This window comes from Ursus arctos, unplaced genomic scaffold, assembly GCF_023065955.2.
Source record: "Ursus arctos isolate Adak ecotype North America unplaced genomic scaffold, UrsArc2.0 scaffold_26, whole genome shotgun sequence".
In the NCBI taxonomy this organism is placed as follows: Eukaryota; Metazoa; Chordata; class Mammalia; order Carnivora; family Ursidae; genus Ursus; species Ursus arctos.
The window spans coordinates 23,424,983-23,445,633 of record NW_026622941.1 but is presented as its reverse complement, the minus strand read 5'-3'; the positions used below and the strand labels follow the sequence as shown (position 1 = coordinate 23,445,633).

The 20,651-nt window shown below is 38.1% G+C and overlaps 1 protein-coding gene across 2 annotated transcripts in view; it reads left to right on the top strand.

The window, feature by feature from the left end:
• LMNTD1 (lamin tail domain containing 1) overlaps positions 1-8,345 on the top strand; it is a 72,329-nt gene extending 63,984 nt beyond the window's left edge. For both annotated transcript variants that reach the window (XR_008961577.1, XM_026502242.4), the window contains exon 8: positions 2,261-8,345. Coding sequence is in view for 1 of the 2 variants with exons in the window: in XM_026502242.4 (XP_026358027.2) it covers positions 2,261-2,281 (21 nt within the window). In the remaining variant the exon portion in view is untranslated. The remainder of the gene's footprint in view (positions 1-2,260) is intronic.
• Positions 8,346-20,651: the final 12,306 nt, after the last annotated feature.

The following is a 20,651-nucleotide window of genomic DNA, read 5'->3' as shown; positions in this document are numbered from 1 at the left end:
ATCTCCCTTTTACAGTTGAAAACACTTTAGCTCAGACAGATTCAGTGACTTGCCTAAAGTTACTTAGATAGTAAGTGGCAGAGCTAAGACTAGAATCCTAGCAAGCCAGCATTAAGATTGTCTTTGTCTTGGGGTGCCTGGGTGGCTCGGTTGGTAAGGCGTCTGACTCATGATTTCAGCTCAGGTCGTGATCTCAGGGTTGTGAGATTGAGCCCCATGTCGGGCTCTGTGCTGGGGGCGTAGAACCTGCTTAGGATTCTCTTTCTCCCTCTTCCTCTGTCCCTCCCCTCAAATATTGTCTTGGTCTTATTACCCCCCCAACTTGTCTGAAAGGAAAAATAACACATATTAAGAAGTAGGAATAGAAAAGAGACATTTTTATTCACAAAAAAAGGAGTTGGCTATCATGAGAATCTTAAGACTGCTCCATACAGCAAAAAAGATGTCAGGTCTTATTTCCGAAACTGCTAATTTAACAGAGTGCTAATTATTGGTACAAACAGCAAAGCAAAGTTCATTCTCAGTGGTCTTTGACTGCTAATCACATCTTTGTGCTACAATTGATTAAAACCATGCAGTTGTACTTGGAGTCACAGTTTCTTGCTCAGTACTTTGCAAGGATTGTGTGGGAGTTCTACTGTGTGACTAATGGACAGTGTAGGTGGGTGATGCCACAGAAGCCACAGAAACAGAAATTTCCATGAGTTAGAGTGAGACAACTCTGTAAAGGCCAGGTGATTTCCCTGTGTCTGCCACCTGCCATATGAATTCTCAGACTTGCTAGGAGACACCGAAGAATCTAGGATAGAGAATAGAGGGAAGAAAGAGGAGGGGCAGAAGTAGGATTTGTTGTCTATCACCAGCACTGGCCTCAAGAGTATCCAATTGCTTAGGACCTGGGAAGAAAACACCAAAATTGCAAGCACAGGATATTAAATTCATGATTGGTAAAAGTGCTTATACCTAGGAGGCACTTCTAACAAAGTATTGGTGATAGAGTCCTTCCATGAACTAAGCTATGTTCACAACATCGCCTTGGGTTCTGAATGGCCCAAACTGGATAACCCAAACATGAGGTGTCCTTCTAGCCTTCCAAGGAGCCTTCTTTGGGACCCTGACAAGAACCATCCATAACAGTTTCTCCTCTTGGGGCCACATTTTGTAAGCAATGAGCCAGTATTTAATAGCCCAGAAAGAGGAAATAATATTTAATACTCTTTAATATGAAACCTTGCTAATGAAGTCTTGAAAGTCTAATGGTTAAATCTTCTGGTGTCAAATGTTTTTTTATCTATATTTGGTTATATATTCCTGCCACTTATTTATTAATATATTTCTCCTCTCAGCCCTCAGTGCTATGTTTCCAAAATTCTTCAGTTGAAATTTCATAGTTGTTTCCCCCAACATCCTTCCTTCAAAGTTTGTCAGCCACCATGCTCTCTCTCTCCCCTGCCTAACCTTCCAATGTCACAGTTAGGTTGTAAGGGAGGAGTAAAAAGACCTGCAATCTAGACTCTCCACCGGGCAGGGTCAGAGGTATTCCAGAGTTTAAAGAAAATTAGATGCCTGTGCAAAGGTCTCCAGTTCCACTTCCATAAAGGAAGCATTGAACATAAATATCTCAGACTGTGAGGTCTCCTGCTAAGTTCCCTGGAGAAGACTCAAGCAGTTGCACACGCAGAGAAAGGAAACGTTCCCTTTTTTGTTAATTTTTGTGTGTTCCTGGTACATTTTAAATCCAGGGAATATCTCAGACATTTAATGGAAAAGATAGGTACTATTCAAGTCCCATCAAGAAGGAGATGAAGGGCATGAACATTTCAAAATGGGTCATTGGACTGCTTGCCTCCGAACAATTTTGATCTTCATATTTAAGACCAGAAGTAAACAATATCCATGACCAGCTAATGAAATAGCTATGCTGCTTAACAATCAAAGAGCTCTCTACATCATAAATGATCATTAAAACTATAACCTAAACAAGCACACATGTTACAGAGTTGATTTAGAAAAGAGAAAGAAATGAATAATCCTTTCACCTTGGCAAAGGGTGAGGTATCACAGAATAATTTCCTCCCTATTATTGCCCTTCATCCATGAGTATGTTCAAGATCTGCTATTTTACCACTATAATCTTAATTTAAGATTAAGGCAAAGGAAAGATTCTAAACATCTCAACTTTATATTCTATAACAATTTCAGCATATTTACAGTCTATATTCTGTTTCACCATGCATTGCCATTTTATTTTTTTGTTCAGGACAATAATATTCAAATCTAGAGAATACAAGATGCCCAACATGTCACAGCCAGCCTTCTGCAAAGGAGAGGAAGCCAGCAGCAAACAAGAAAATGGTTTCTTTTTGAAAAGATAATTCCTCCAGACTTTACGGTAACCATTTCTTAAAGAAGGAAATAGAGTTTGTGGTCAAGTTAAACTATTTGTTTTCTAGGCTGTTAAGAAGAGAAACATTGGTCAAAAATAAAACCATCTCAGTCTTCACTTTATGCACATGATGTTCTCCCAACACTAATTTCCACCATTTCTGCAGGAGCATTTTCCAAAAGCACATTTTAGGAATTCTGAATCTGTGGTCTATCTGATTCTTTTTTTTTTTTTTTAAGATTTTATTTATTTATTTGACAGAGATAGAGACAGCCAGCGAGAGAGGGAACACAGGCAGGGAGAGTGGGAGAGGAAGAAGCAGGCTCCCAGTGGAGGAGCCTGATGTGGGGCTCGATCCCAGGACTCTGGAATCACGCCCTGAGCCGAAGGCAGACGCTTAATGACTGAGCCACCCAGGCGCCCCTATCTGATTCTTTATACTTGGAATCTGGTCTATCTCATTAAAGCATGGATGAATTGAGCTTCCTGATGACTGGAAGTAGTAGATGAAGTTTCTGGTTTCTCCCAACTAGTAACTAGTTGGGAGTTTTTAAACCTGCCTACACTTACTTCACATTCATCCAAATTAGTGTCTTCTAGCTGCAGTACTAAGTACAAAATCCCATGGTTGGGAAATGCCAAGAACGTTTCAACTAAATAATCTGATGGAGCACTTTTTTTTCAACCGTTCTTATTCCTTATTCTTTAACAATCTTATTCTATACCTATCACAAGTATGGAATGTGAAAAATTATGAAATTTGCTCATTTGTAATGTTGACTCTGTCAGAAGGTATGATTGCTTCAGTTTCTGAGAAACACTTCCAATCTATACCATGCAATCCTGTTTAACTTAATTTAACTTACATTGATTTATGTATTTATATAGCATATGAAGAAAGATGGGGCATATACAGTCCTGGAATGTGAGGAGGAGTGAGAAAAGTAAGGATTTTTCCCAGTATCTGTTTAAAAAAAAATTAAGAAAAGCAAAATAATCCAAAAACCCATTCAGTGGTGACACTGAATTTTGTTTTATTACATTCAAACACCAAAAACTAAAAATACTTCATTTTTAAAAAGTCTATACCAAAGGACTCAAACACATACTTCTATACCAATGTTCATAGCAGCATTGTTCACAATAGCCGAAAGGTGGAAACAATGCAAGTGTCCATCAAGAGATGAATGAATTTTTTATATGTGGTATATACAATATAACAATATTATTCATTCATTTAAAAATGAAATTCTAATATATGCTACAACATGGGTAAACCTTAAAAATGTTAATGCTAAGTGAAATAAGCCAGACACAAAAGGATAAATATTCTATGATTCCATTTATCTGAGGTACCTAGAATAGGCAAATTTATACAAGTGGAAAATATAATACAGCTTACAAGGAACGAGAGGAAGGAAGGAATGGGGAGTTATTATTTAATGGCTATAGAATCTATGTTTTGGGATGATGAAAAAGTTCTGGAAATAGTGATGATGGTTGCACAATACTGTGAGTGTACTCAGTGCCACTGAATTGTCCACTTAAAAATAGTTAAAATGATTTAAAAATACCTTTAATAAAATCTGATTAGTATTTCCAAGGCTAAAAGTAGACACCATATGCCGGTCTAAAGCATCTGAGAAGACATACATTGCTTGACAGAAGAATTTGTCGTATACTTTTTGGTTTAATATAAAAAGGATTCACATTAACCCCTGCATAGTGATACAACACAAATATTTTCTTGTCACCAGGCCACACTGATCACATTATTTCCTCATTCTTTGAACATTTAGGAATAGACTTACACATTTTTGGAAAACTGTCAATAATACCTTATGCCACTTTGAGCCATTAAGTATGATCTTTGAATCAATCGTGTGTTGGCTAAATGTGTAGGCTGTTCTGTCTTTTTTATGGTTACCATGGAAACTGTATAGTCATGGCATTACGAGGAGACTACAAGGGCATCAGAAAGTATACAATAAAAGTTAGCTTATTTCATGGTTTACAATTTCTTCCAGCTGTCTCCATTTGTGATTATCATGTTCACATTGGGAGTATAAACATACAACCAAAAGGGCTCCAGTAACTATAGCCAATAAGCGATCTCACCCATAACAGACTTCCAACCTCCTTTCCTCAAAGATTTGGATAGAAACACATGAAAGAAGTGGCATGTAAGCTTCAGGTGTTTTCAATTATTTCCCTCATATGAGCAAAGACTTCTTAATGCAAAACATGTTTCAGCTCAAATAGTTTTCCCTAAAGATTGTGTAGCTTCAGAAGAATTTCATCTACATATTCCTAATTCATTGACACTTCATCAATAACACAGTATCTCCTCTGAGCTCTTCTTTAAGATCATTTCCTCTCCGGGTGGTCAAAAATATTGTACATGTAAGTATTGCTTACTTCGGTGAAGTGCACTTCTAGAAAGGGTATATAACCTTTTGCCCCTGCAAGAAAGAGAAATAAATGCTCAGTGCTGGGATTTGTAGTAGATTCCTTGTCAGTTGAGTCACCACAGAGTGTTCTAGCACAACACTATTTTCCTATTTAAGAACTGTCGGCTTTTCTCTAGAATGGTATGGATGGGGGAAGACAGACCCACCTTTGCTGGTATAAATCATTAACTGTCTAAATGCTCAGGCAAGCCTGTTCAGGGATTACAAAGAAAGAATGCGGGTTTGGAGCATTTTGTTTTCCTAAGTTCCTATGAGTGAAAGTGACAACATCGGTCATTTAGGCTTTAGCAGCCTTACATAGCCGTGAGCTTTATCTTATAGTTCCAGAAATTTGCCACTTCATTGTTGCCTTCTGCAAGTTGCCAGGACCACTCTGTTTGTAATTATTTTATAGGAATTATGAGGTTTACTTCATAAAGCATTTGAGTAATGAACATTGCTAAATAACATTCACAGTTTAGGGAAACAAATTCATCTACAGACGGATGAACTAGGTGAATTACAATGAAAAAGAAATCCAGAACCCTACCTCCTGCTGAATATACTCCAAAGTAGGTGAAAATTTAAGCCACACTCCAGCACATTCTCCCTGTCTCTTCCCCTTTCTGTCTCTTTCTCTCCCTCCCTCTCTCTTTCACATACACACACACACACACACATATTTTATGATTTTGGCAGAAAATAATGAAAAAAAATGTGAAAAGGTAAACACTGTTCTGATGATGAAGTGTTTTTGGTTAATTGCCAATGAGCCTTGAAGAGGAATCCAAATTTTCAGATCAGTATCAGGGCTAGAGTTCTTTTGGGAGGTAAACTCCTGCTGCTCTTGGCACTTTATCCCCAGTCAAAGTAGAGGAGGCGTTAGAATCTAATCATCTGAGCAAGTTTTAAATGTATAGCAACAGTACAACTTCGCACTAAAGATAATAAAAATGGTTACCACACATATATGTTTACAAAAATACTGGTTTGAAATATATCTATAGAGACATATTCATAACATATACATATTATTTGAGATTACAAGACAAACTAGATACAAGCAGAAATTTTGTTTCATTTTTAGAGTTTCACTTTCCTAATATTTTACTTTTCTTACAATAAAGACCACTTCAGCAGGCTGAATGCCATGAAACCTCCAGCCTGTAGTTTATAGTTTACCACAGTATGAGAAAATATAAAACTTTCAAAATATCATAGGAACTAATTTTCAAGTTCATTTCTCGTATTTCCTGCTCTACTAAAAACAGAGGATCTATAAGAAGGTTGGGGTTGGGTATGGGTAGGAAAACATCCACTCCCAAGATGGCTCATTCAGATGGCAGGCAAACTGATGTTGACTGCATGTTCATGCCCACATTGGTCTCTGCATAAGGCAGCTGGGGCTCCCTCGTGCCAGTTATCTAGGTTCCAAGAGTGAGTGTCCTAAGAAACAGAAAGTGGAAGCTACCAATTTCTTAAGATCTGGATGCAGAAAATGACATGGTATCATTCTGCCATGTTCTATTAGTCAAGAAGTTAGGGAGCCTGTATTTCAGGGGAGGGGACATAGACATTACTTTTCTATAGGAGGCCTAAGAATTTTGTGGCTTTGTTTTAAAACCAGCACTATTTGTATATCACCAAGAAAATATATACTTCTTTTCAATTTGATCTTGTCTTTTTAATCTCAAGTGGGAATGTCTGCCCCAATCTTAGAAAATAAAGTATATCCCCTGAACAAGTTGAATCCTGATATTTCAAAGAATCACAACAAAACAGGCAAGAAACTGTGACATCCTCATATTTACTTAGGGAATACTGTAAGTTTAATTCAAAAAGGGGAATCTGTTTGAAATATTGCCCTGAAACAAAAATGGGCTGTAGAGATTGTAAATTACCTCTTAATTTCTTGCACCACCTTTCTAGGACCCCTCAATATCTTTCTCTCTTTAAGTCACTAAAATCTATACAGATTAGCTGGAGATATATCTTGAAGGGCTGGTAGTTGCCTGGCTAGTTTGCATTTTGCAAGCTTATTTTTCCTTGTCATGCATTCTTAATCACCAAATTTTTTTGAGCATGTATTATATGCTAAGCACTGGAATTTTAAAAATACATGATTCATGGTTTTATGGGGTTCATATACCAGTGGGAAACATGCTTGTAACCAAAAAAAAAAAAAAAAATCAAAGACATACCACAGTAAAGCTAAACATAACATCCTGTGGGTTCTTAGAGAATGAAGAATTCCAGGTAGGTGCCATGAAGCTGATTTTAAGAGAAAGTGAAGATGCTTCGGGCAAATGGAGAAACAGAAAGTTAATCAGCACATGCAGGAAGTAAATGGAAGGCACCAGGTGGTTTTGAGAAATGACCATTTATATTGGTGTGCGTAGAATAGGGAATGAAAGGAAGAACAAGGAGATGAGACTAGGAAGGTAGATTCAGCCAATCCTGAGCTTTGTGTTCTGGGGCCAAGTGTTTGAACATTATACAAAGGAGATAGCAATTCCAGATTTGCCTTTGGAATCTGTCAGTACATGGGAAAGTGAGAGATGGAGAGAGAATTTGTTCCAGTATAATACAGTGGCTATTTTTCTAAGAAACCTTTTCCAAATGCACTTTTTATAAGACTTGCTTTAAAACAAAACAAAACAGGGGCGCCTGGGTGGCACAGCGGTTAAGCGTCTGCCTTCGGCTCAGGGCATGATTCCGGCGTTATGGGATCGAGCCCCACATCAGGCTCCTCCGCTAGGAGCCTGCTTCTTCCTCTCCCACTCCCCCTGCTTGTGTTCCCTCTCTCGCTGGCTGTCTCTATCTCTGTTGAATAAATAAATAAATAAAATCTTAAAAAAAAAAAAATTTTTCAATGAGAAAAAAAAAAAAAACAGAGTAGAGCATTTCTAGCTACACATATATAGTTACAAAACCTAAAAGACATTGAGCAAATGCAGTGTTTGAATTCATCTAGCTTTGGCTTCAGAGTAAAGGTCTGTCTTTATTGTCAGGATAAGCTTCTTAAAATTCTCCTTACCTCCATCATCTACTGTTAGAACAAGGCACACAAATAAATACTTGAAGAAGGCAGCCATGATTTGTGTGATGGGTTCCACATCCCCCAGGAATTTAAGGTTAAGCCATTCTCAATCTGTACAATTAACTCACATTACCAAGTTAGTAATGGCATATTGTCCAACCTCCTTTGTGAAAATATGCTACTGGGAAATTGTCATATTCAAGTAGCTGTCTCAGGAATTGAGGAAGGTATTCTATTAAGAGGAAAGATTGGAGGTGTGAACCTAAATTGAAAAGTTGGCTTGAATTATTCTAACCCTATGTTACAGAATTTTCAGGTAAAAACTTCATGGGGGATGGGGAGATAATTCTAATTTTAAAAAGACTTTTGAAAAATGTGCTAGTAACAAAAACAGACACATAGATCAGTGGAACAGAATAGAGAATCCAGAAATGGACCCTCGGCTCTTTGGCCAGCTAATCTTCAACAAGCAGGAAAGAATATCCAAAGGAAAAAAGACAGTCTCTTCAACAAATGGTATTGGGAAAATTGGACAGCCACATGCAGAAGAATGAAACTGGACCATTTCCTTACACCACACACAAAAATAGACTCAAAATGGATAAAAGACCTAAATGTGATACAGGAATCCATCAAAATCCTAGAGGAGAACACAGGCAGCAACCTCTTCAACCTCGGCCACAGCAACTTCCTGCTAGACTCGTCTGGAAAGGCAAGGGAAACAAAGGCAAAAATGACCTATTGGGATTTGATCAAGATAAAAAGCTTGTGCGCAGCAAAGGAAACAGTGGACAAAAGACAACTGACAGAATGGGAGAAGATATTTGCAAATGTCTTATCAGAAAAAGGGCTAATATCCAAAATCTATAAAGAACTTACCAAATTCAACACCCAAAGAACAAATAATCCAATCAAGAAATGGACAGAAGACATGAACAGATATTTCTCCAAAGAAGACATACAAATGTCCAACAGATAAGTGAAAAAGGCTCCACATCACTTGGCATCAGGCAAATACAAATCAAAACTTCAATGAGATATCACCTCATACCAGTCAGAACAGCTAAAATTAACAAATCAGGAAACAACAGATGGTGGTGAAGATGCAGAGAAAGGGGAACCCTCCTACACTGTTGGTGGGAATGCAAGTTGGTGCAGGCCTTCTGGTAAACAGTATGGAGGTTCCTCAGAAAGTTGAAAATAGAGCTACCCTACAACCCAGCAATTGCACAACTAGGTATTTACCCCAAAGATACAAATGTAGTGATCCAAAGGGGTACCTCTACCCCAATGTTTATAGCAGCAATGTCCACAATAGCCAAAGTATAGAAAGAGCCCAGAGGTCCATCGACAGATGAATGAATAAAGAAGATGTAGTGTGTGTGTGTGTGTGTGTGTGTGTGTGTGTGTGTGTGTGTGTATGTGTGTGTGTGTGTGTGTGTGTATACAATGGAATATTCAGCCATCAAAAAAATGAAATCTTGCCATTTGCAACGACGTGGATAGAACTAGAGGGTATTATGCTAAGTGAAATACGTCAATCAGAGAAAGACAATTATCATATGATCTCATGTGTGGAATTTAAGAAACAAAACAGAGGATCATAGGGGAAGGGAGGGAAAAATAAAACAAGACAAAATCAGAGAGACATACCATAAGAGACTCTTAATCATAGGAAACAAACTGAGGGTTGCTGGAGTGGGGGTTGGGGTAACTGGGTGATGGACATGAGCACATAAGGAGAGCACATGATGTAATGAGCACTGGGTATTATATAACCCTGATGAATCACTGAACTCTACCTCTGAAATTAATAATACACTATTTGTTAATTGAATTTTAAAAAAATAGATACTAACCTTTTATCAAAAAAATAAAGAAAAAATAAAAATGGTACTAAAAAGAATGACCTATATTTTTAAAAACCTGCACTATTAGTTTTGCCAAAGTGAAAATTAGCTCACATATTATGGCTCAACATCCCACAATGGCACTTGTTCCCTGTAGTTTGATATCTGAAGTGAAATCTAAAGTGTGTTAAATCTTCTGGTTGATTTCTGGTCACATTATGTTTCTCCCTTCTGTATTTATTTGCATATTACTGTCTCAACTTTATTTTTATGTAAAGTTTATTTTTATGTAAATTGTCAATTCCAAAAATGTTCCCAAGGACTCTTCCTGCCCCCATCATGGGAAACCCCCATCTCTTGGGGGTTTGATTATTAATTGTTTAGGGGTTGTGTTCCCCCTGGTCACTAATCACCTTCTGCTGAATTCTTGTTCTTGTCTTACCTTCTCCACGTGCTGTCCTTTCCCTCAAGCTGAACGTTACTCGGTACTACCAGAATCAACCTGAATACTACCGGAATTCTCCACATCCCAAAATACTTCCTACATAAGGCTGTATGTGTCCAACACACATTTTATTGGGACAGTAGAGAGGATTTATGTCACTTAGTCTACAGCACACCAAAGAAGTTAGAAGTGAATGTTTATCATGTATGTTCTGAAGCTTTTTGGGCATTTCCATACCAAATTCTGCACCCAGGGGCACCTGGTTGGCTCAGTGAGTAGAGCATCTGACTCTTGCTCTCAGGGTCGTGAGTGTAGAGATGAATTTTTTTTTTTTTTTAAAGATTATGCACCCAATCACAACGTGTGAGTTCTTTCCCCACACCAAGCAATTCTCCAAACCCCAGTTGGGTGTTCTACAATTTAACTCAATTCTAACACTATCTACCTGGTCCCACAGGTTAAAGGCTCAGTCCTACCTGACTGCCCACCACCCCACTACCACTGTAGATGCCCCCTTACAAGTTCAGGTTGTCACCTGTTCTTCCGACACACTGGTATAGATCAGAGGTTCCAACGACCCCTTCCTTGAGTTAGATTAATTCACTAAAGCAGCTCACAGAACTCAGAAAAACATTTTACTTACTAGATGACCAGTTTATTATAAAAGGATATAACTCGGGAACAGCCAGATGAAAGAGATGCATAGGGCAAGGTATGGAGAGGAGGCACAGAGCTTCCATGCCCTCTCCTAGAGCATACCACTCTCCTCGAAGCTCCACATGTTTGTTCACTGAGGAAGCTCTCCAGATCCCATCCTTTTGGGTCTTTATGAAGGCTTCATTATAAAGACACATGATTGATTAAATCATTGGCCAGTGGTAATTGATTCATTCCCCCCTTCTCCTCCACAGCAGTCAGGGGGATGGATTCAGAAGGTTCGCTCCCCTGGTAACCAGCCCCCATCCTTAGATGTTTTCCAAAAGTCACTTATTAACATAACAAAAGCTCTCATCACAGAAAATTACAAGGGTTTGGGGAGCTCTGTGCCAGGTATGGAGATGAAGATCAAATATGTATTTCTTATTATAAATCACAATGTCATACCACCTCTGAGAGCTTCTCAAGGACATTGCTCCCATAAAAGCGTGTTGCTTCATCAATCTTTCTTCTTAGCTCCATTTCCTTAGCTTCCTAGTCCAGTTCTAACTCTCCAACCACAACACCACCTCCATGATGATTGACTTTCCTATTACTTCTCTTACGGAAAATTACTCTCTTTAGCTTTTTTGTTGTGGTTGCTAAATAAGTCAATCTTCTTTCAAAACAAACCCTGATTTCAAATTTATTAAGTAATGTGTTCTGCACTCTACATTATACCCATTGGCCCATTCTCTAATCAGCATTTGATTTTATCAGTATAAAATGCTGAAATATAAGTTGGACATGTCTACTGGCAGTTTCATTTGGTAATTATTTTTGTAGAAAGAAGAGGAAAAACCAGTTATTGAACACCTACCTTGTGCAAGCCATTGAACTAGACAGCTCTCATTTTAGCCTCAAGCAACTTTGGCACCCAACACCAGCAGTCAGCTAGAGCTCAACTGCAGTTGCTTTATCTACATCTGGCCAAGTACTCTATGGCTCACCTCTGTCAACTGTCTATTTCCAGTTCACTTTTTACAAAGGCAAGCAACTTTGCCTTCTGGTATTCTGGAGTGGTGCTAGTCAAAGATTAGTCTGTAGACAGTTGCATTGAATCACCTGGAAATTTATTAGAAACTCATCACCCTAGAATCAACTCTAGATGTACTTTCTATCCCTAGGTGGTTATTATGCACATCAATGTTAAAGAAGCACTATTTAGAATACTAAGTATGTTACTAGGATCACAGAAGCTTTACAAATACTTCCTGATTAAGTTCTGTATTCAACCAGGACTGCTAGTTCAGCATAAGAAGATGTTGATGACCCTATATCTCCAGAAGAAAAAGCAAAATAGTTTAATAGTGCAAAAGTAAAGAGAAAAGAAAGCTTTAGTTCTGAACATAAGCACTTCACGAAAATTTTTAAAGTAATTTTCATCTTTCAAATTCCCTTCCATACCCCCATTAAATAAGGCTTCCTTTTGTCCACATCTTAACTGTAAATGCTTCATTTTGAACTTTTATGAACTTATCCATTCTGTTTAGATAATAGATTTGTTACTTTTGTTCCTTGGCAACTAAGGAATATATATACCTCATTAAGATTTGTAATTGCCATGTGTTTCAGAAATGATATGTTTGAAGAAAGTATTATGGTTTAAATTTCACTTGTGTTAGGAAAATTTTACAATTATAAGTAAATCCTCTTTGAAAGTGCCAAATGGAGTTTTTGCTAGTTCTTTTGTAGCTAGCAAAAAACCACTATAGATGTCTATCATTATCTATAGTGTTTCTTTGTTAGTTTTAGGTTTGTTTCCTTATGTCTTACTATCTTTTTAAAAAGGGGAGCTTAGGGGGGAGAAATATGAGATAGTGTTAGAGAAGAACAAATTACACATTATAGGTTTTTAGGGGACTATAAACTTTTAGAGGCACCTGGGTGGCTCAGTGAGTTAAGTGTCCAGCTCTTGATCTCAGCTCAGGTCTTGATCTCAGGGTTGTGAGTTCAAGCTCCATGTTGGTCTCCACTAAGAAAAAAAGAAAAGAAAAGAAAAAAGAAAGAAAAAACTTTTAAATGTTCAACAAGTAGGGGGAGCTGATTTGGGCGGGGGAGCAGGAAGCTCAAAAGGATATTTGCTGAACTGGTTTTTTTTAAATTATTATTATTATTTAAACTCAAATAGTTTACAAAAAACTAAACTTCCTGGTTTACTTTCTATTTTATCAGCAACATTTTCAGAATCTTTGCTATAAAAATAGATCTAATACATTATTTCAAATTGCAGTAATAAATTTATAGCCATGTCATAAAGATATTGAAAGCTATAGAAATATGTACATTTGAAATCAGTACATAAAATCTTTATATCCTCAGGGTTTTTTTCTTTTGTTTTTCAATAATATCATTGGATTTTCTTATGTAATTTCATCATAAGCATGGTACATGTTGTCTCATAGTCTTCATAACTACTTAAAATGGCCAACGGGGCAAGTCTCATTATTTATCTATTCACCTCCGGGCATTCAAATCATTTCCCAAATATTTCTTGTTGTAAACAATGCCTCAAGAAACATATTCCTACGTACTATTGTTTCTATATGTTGGCTTATTTACTTGGTGTCCAAAAATGCTAATGGACATATTTATTTTTAAAATAACAGTAATTTAGAGAGAAGAATTTAACTTTAATTGAAAACTCTAGTTGAATAAAATATGAATATTTTCTAAATTTAACTTCCTCATTCTTAACTCCAAAAAATTCTCGTATTTCTTTTAAAAAAAGAAATTCCACAAGAAAAACTCAGATGTAACTATCCAGGTAACTTAAATACATTTGCTTTTTTCTGTCAATTACCTGGTAAACTTGAGATTAATAAATCCCCTGACCGAACTTTGCTTTATAGACACAATCCTTAAGGTTAATCAGTACAGTTAAAGTTCTTGGTCTTCCAAGTCTTATTTAGGTCTCCAGATTGTTTATTTCTGCAAAGAAATATTTTAACCAAGGGGTTAAAGGGTTAGGATCCTAATTAATAAATTTTGTGGGGTTACTACCAAAGAAACTTTAGTTTCAACCATTAATTATTCATTTTTAAAAGACCACACTGATATTTCTTATACCCATTTTATTCTCTGCTACTTGTCTTTGATTTTTAAGTATGGTGTCAAAATCCAAGGGGAATAAAAAATTCTTAGATAAATGATGAGCAAACACTCTAAAGTTAAGAGAGAAATGTTAGTGGATTATGTGACAATAGTTTTACAAAGGTATTGTCACTGCTTTGAAAACCTTAAAGATACTTTACCAAGGGAAATGGTAAATATAAGTGAACACACATTCTGAAGTGCATTGTGGCCTGGCAACATTCTCTTCTGTGAACACAGAATTTCTGGGCCTCAGAACGGCATTCAGAATGCCGTTGACAAATGATAATTAATTTAATTGTGAACAGCTGTTTCCTGGGCCTGGGCCTTTTCAAGTGAGGGGGCCGAACATAATAAACACAATCACCCGGCTAGGTTGGGGAGGATGGGAGTTCAGAGACATGAGAGGTTCATCTTCTGAAAAATTGGAAATGTGATAAATTTCACTTCCTGTTTCTTCGTTTTAGAAGGAACCACTTGTCTTTATCTCTTACATTTTATTACTGATTCTCACTGGGAACATTAGCAAAGGATCCATCCAGAATTTAACTGTTTTGTTTTTTGTGGTTTTTTTATGTTCAGTTAGCCACTGTATATTGTGGATGTAGTGTTCAGTGGCTCATTAGCTGGGATAACACCCAGGGCTCATCACAAACTTTTTTTTTTTAATAAGGAAAAGAGACACTCCTAAACCATTCTCAAAAAGTAAAATGAGTCAACAGATAAGTATTAATAATGTCTTGTGGCAGTTAGATTTGTGTTAAGTTCTGGGCTTTAATTTTTTTTCTCATGAAAGTAGATTGTCTTAGAATTTCAAGATTAATGATCTCTGACAACGGTAAAAAAATATAATTACTGGGAAATGTAAAATAAAAGATAACGGAAGCTGTTGAGGCTAGTGTGGTTCTGGAATCAATACGAGGTGTTAAGTTATTAGGTCTCAACATATCTTCTGTTGATTCTGATCAAACTCAGCCCATTAATCACTTTACCTGATAACTGTCAAGCATGAACTGCCGACAGCAGCCACTCTATCGCCTGAAGTTAGCGTATGCAGCATTCCTTTCTTAATGTCTGTTGTTGCCTCCATTTTGTTTTCATACATATTCTGAACTGTTTTTTCAAATTGTTTCACTTTTATCTAATCATCCACAATCAGCTATTTTCCATTACCACAAGGAAAAATACTGCTGAAGAGATTTGAGTTTCAGGAAAAAAAAAAGAAGTATTGCTTGACTTACAGCCTTTAAATGAAAGCCCAGATGAATTTATTTTCAACTTTCTTTATATCTTGATACATACATATATATATATATATATTTATTTATTTATTTATTTATTTATTTATTTATATATCTGACCTTTGAGCAATATGGGTTTAAACTGCATGGATTCACTTATCACAGATTTTTTTTAAAATAAATACAGACCAGTACTGTAAATGTATTTTCTCTTCCTTAGGATTTCCTTAATAACATTTTCTTCTATCTAGCTTACCTTGTTGTAAGAATACACTATATAGTACATATAACATAAAATGTGTGTTCATCAACTGTTATCAGTAAGGCTTTCAGTCAACAGCAGGCTATTAGTAACGTTTAGGAGGAGTCAAAATATATTTGAATTTTCAACTGCATGGGGGGTTGGCACCCCTAACCCTTGTATTGTTCAAGGGTCAGTGTGTGTCTGTGTAGTGTATGTGTAGTGTATGTGTGCATTCACGTGCACATATCAGAAGAGACAATATACTAATATATGTTGGTGACTTAAGTGTCTCCTGACCTTACTGAGTAAACTAAGTAGTTACTTAAGTTTTGATTTAAAAGAAGTCTTGAGAAATCTAACTGTTCAAAAAAAATTTTTTTTTAGATTTTTTGTTTATTTATTTGAGAGAGAGAGCAGAGTGAGCAAGAACACAAATGGGGGGCAGAAGGAGAGGGAGAAGTAGACTCCCCGCTGAACCAGAAGCCCCATGCAGGGCTCGATCCCAGGACCCTGGGATCATGACCTAAGCCAAAGGCAGCTGCTTAACCGACTGAACCACCCAGGTGCCCCTACCTGTTAAAGAATTTCTTCCTCTTCTCCTTCTCCTTGTCCTCGTCCCTCTCCTTCTTCCCTATAACATGGACCAGCTTTCAGTTGAATCACTAGCAACCCTATTTAACCATGGGGTGACCACTGGAATGGAAGTCATGTGCTCATTTTTTCTTCTTTCATACTGTTTTTTGTAACGTAAAGCTGAACATGATCTTAACTGATATACAGGAACAACATGGACATTATGGAATACGCAGGAGAACACCACTGAGCTGGCATTCACCCACCGCACCCTCACCAAGACAAATTAGAATTAGAACACATTCATGGGGAAGCAGCAGTTTTAAATGAACTTTTAACATAGGATTATAAAATATTATGAATTGGCTTAAAGATTTCTTACCAAGGGGGTGCCTGGGTGGCTCAGTTGGTTAAGCATCTGCCTTCGGCTCAAGTCATGATTCCAGAGCCTGGGATCAAGCCCCACATCAGGCTCCTTGCTCAGTGGGGAGTCTGCTTCTCCCTCTCCCTCTGTCCCTTCTCCTGTTTGTGCTCTCTCTGTCAAATAAATAAATAAAATCTTAAAAAAAAAAAAAAAAAAAGGATTTCTTACCAGGAAAAGATCACCCAGATTATGGTCTATAGCTCTGTGCTCAGGGTGGAGTCTGCTTGAGATTCTCTCTCTCCCTCTTCCTTTCCCTTTGACCCTCACCCTGCTCATGCTTGCTTGCTCTCTGTCCTCCCCTTCCACCTAAAATAAATAAATAAAATCTTTTTTAAAAATAAAAAATGTAAATTTCTTTTTTCAACCAAATGAGCCCTACCCATAAATGTAATTTTCTTGATACTTAATACTCTAATCACGTGTTTGCAGTTTTCTCCCACTATTCGAAAAGTAAAAGAGGAGGTAGTGGTGTGCACCATTGATAATGTATGCTCATAATGTTTTATTTTTATATAAAAATAAAATGGTAGTGAAGTGTACATTTTAGTTCCAAGAAAATATTTTGCCATATGTTCAACATGTTCTTAAATAAAAATAGTTGAATTCCTTTTATAGTAACGTCAAAGATAAAGACAATTTTTAAAACAAACAAGTTCATAGCAGCATTGTTTGTAATAGCCCAGAGTTGTAGAGAACCTTAAATAGTCTGGCAACCGAATGGAGAATCTATGGTATGTGTAGTATGTCCAGGGGATGGGACACTGTACAGTAATGAAAAGGAACAACTACACACAAACACATAGATAAACTCACAGTAAAAGATGGCAGATGTAGAAGAGTTCGTGCCACATGAGTCCATTTATGTAGAGCTCAAAAGTAGGCAAAATTAATCCCCCACGGTAGTAGGTAGGATAGGGAGTTCCTTTACGGGAACTGGTGATCAGGAGGAGGCAAAACCGGCTTCCAGGGAACTGATAACTCTTCATCCCGTACTCACTTACAAAAGTGATAAGTTCACCTGGTAAAAATTCACCTAACTATAAATTTATGATTTTGTACCTTAGTATATATAAGATACACTGAAATAAAAAATTGACTTGGATAAAAGCAAATCGAAATAAACACCACCTAATTCTGATTTTTCCCATCCTTCCTGAATCTAAATAAGAAGTTAAAACATTCACCATCCTACACTGTAGCCAGCACCAGGATTTTGAGTGACACAATGGTCACCTCCTCTCCATCCTTTGTTTTTCCTGGATACTCTCGTTTTTGAGTGGGAATCACCTGGTCCCTAGGAGTTCCTTTTGTATCTTCTCTTACTTCTCCAGGATCGCGTGTGGAGGATTATTGCGGGGGGGGGGGGGGGGGGTCTCAAATTCTAGATTTCTCTCCACCTGGTTTCTTTTTTATCCGTTTTTAAAAAGTTGCTCCCACTGGCCAACAGAGACTTCATCCTGGCCAGTAGCAGCCCAAACAAGTAGGTCCGATTGGTGGCGACAGGTACTGGCTTTTGCAGTACGTACTCTCGTTGTGACTGCTCGGTGGCTCATACATTACCCTAGTGGGTTATTACACTTGGAGCTTCCACTTTATCCCCCCCCACCCAGCTTTCACTTTAGCTCATCTCGAGGGGTTAAAAACATTGACCTTGGTGAGGGTGTGCTATAGGCTTGGCTTTTAAAATTCATTATTATTATTATTATTATTATTATTATTATTATTATTATAAATGTTTTCTGCACCCTTGCCATGCTTTTACTAATTGTCGACAGAGCTCTAAAAGCCACCATAGCCAGGCCCAGAGGACCCTCCAGCAAGAAGGATCTAACCCAGTCAGCATCTCTTGGGAGCCTCAGGAGGCCTGCAGACCTTGCCCTCATGCCAGGTAGGACTGAGCAGCAGTGTCCTCATCACACCATCCCTTCTTCAGGGAATGAGGAGAGGACTTTGGCCTCACCCCAGGGGCACTCTTATCTTCACATAAGTCCCTCCATTGATAAAACAAATGACAAAGCAAAGATATGATTGATAAGGTTGCTACTACCATGCAGAGTGGTCCGCCAACTTTTGTTAATGTTGTAATTCTTTTTTTTAAAGATTTTGTTTATTTATTTGAGAGAGAGACAGATCATGACAGAGATAGTGAGAAAGAGCACAAGCAGCGAGGAGAGCAAGAAGCAGGCTCCTGCTGAGCAGGGAGCCTGATGCAGGGCTCCATCCCAGGACCCTGGGATCATGACCCGAGCTCAAGGTAGACGCCTAACCGACTAAGCCACCTAGCTGCCCTTTAATGTTGTAATTCTTTATGCAAGCACATTAGGGTAGGAGGGGCTGGTCTTGCTGAATGCAGAGCAGGAGAGGAGCCTAACCACTTGAGCTGCTCCCCTCCCCCCAGCAGCTTCTAAAAGGGCTCTGCGGGTCACAGGGACACACTGCCCTGAGTCTTTGTCCTGATAAAATGGTATAGTTCACAGGCCACTGGAAGAGCAACTTCCCAAATCCAGTACTCTGGTGGAGGCCAGATTGGCTGTGTAATAAACACTTGTAGAGTTGGTTGGCATTCAGATTGCCAGGCCTGATTAAATTTAGTGGGAGGTCTTGAATATACAAGAAATCTGTATATTTAACAAGGTTCCCAGGTAATTGTAATGCACAGACAAGTTTGGGCATGGGCATGGTCAGGACAAAAACCTACATCCATGTTTCTGAAAGTAAGGACCAGGGACCATCTGCATCAGTCCCCTGCATGTCTGTGATGTGCATATTGGGACATGGGAGATACACTGAGAAATGGCACGTGGGAGCCATTAGTTGAATTGAACAAAGCCTCAGTGCTTCACTGTACTGAAAGTTGGATGCTGTTGGATCTGGAAACATTTCCATCTGAATCAAAGTTCCTCTCCACAGTTTCTCTGATAAAGTTTCTGAACTTCGGGCAGGGCCAATTTCCCTTCTGAGAGACCCACAAATGTCTTTGCTTTATTTGCTTACTTCATTTCCTGTCTCCTCCTCCCCTCCCAAGAATCCTTTATCTAGGCTTACAGTTAGAAAAACCGGCTAGGACTGATTCATGTTCTTCCAAATCTCTCATTCTTGGATCTCTGTCAAAATGTAAAGTTCTTTTTTTTTTTTTTCCTATGTTCTGCTGAGACCTCCCTTTCCCAAGGCGTGAAGTTGGAAAGCTCTAGCTTCAGCTACAGAAAGGGCCTCAGGGTACCGCTAAAGGCAGGGGGAATACAGCGAATACACACCAATTTCTGGTAACTTTCTGTTTCCTGAGCTAGTGTTAGGCACACAGGTGCGTTCAGTTTAAAAAGACACATTGAGGGGCGCCTGGGTGGCGCAGTCGTTAAGCGTCTGCCTTCGGCTCAGGGCGTGATCCCGGCGTTATGGGATCGAGCCCCACATCGGGCTCCTCTGCTGGGAGCCTGCTTCTTCCTCTCCCACTCCCCCTGCTTGTGTTCCCTCTCTCGCTGGCTGTCTCTATCTCTGTCAAATAAATAAATAAAATCTTTAAAAAAAAAAAAAGACACATTGATTTGTGCATCAGTACACTTATGATTCATGCACTTTTTTATCTGTATTCAATAAAATCTATAATAAAAATTCGCTCTCTCAAAATATTGTGGCCATAGGCAGATTGGTCGATGAATCAGAGGCAAACAAAAATAGAGATACAAGGTATATTCTGAATAAAAATTGTTAATGGAAACTGTTTCAATATTTTAAATACAATTTATTTTTAATTTCTTCCATTTAAATTCTCCCATTTATTCGTATCCTTAAAATTGCCAAACGCTTTCAAATTTAAAAAGAAATTCTTGAAGTCTCTTCTAAATGAGGACAATAAACAACAGCAAAGCAGTTTCCCAATCACACTACCTGAGGATGACCTTTTGACCTGACCAAAACTCAGCAGGGAATTTGGGCATATTCTCTTTCACATCGCTTTACTGTTGTGGAGTTATTTGCACAGGAGTACCTCCGTCAGTGGACAGATCTGCACACACTTGCTGGAGCCAATAGAAAACTTCAAAGAACTTATAAGAAACAGAATGCTTTTCAGAGAGCCTTGCAAAGTCAGAACTCTGTAAGTATTTATATAAGAAGCCACTTAATGTCTGCTTGACTGATGGGAACTTCAGTTGCCATAGGGCAGCTGCTGAATAGAAAGTAAAGTGTTTTTAAAGATGAAAGAGACAATAC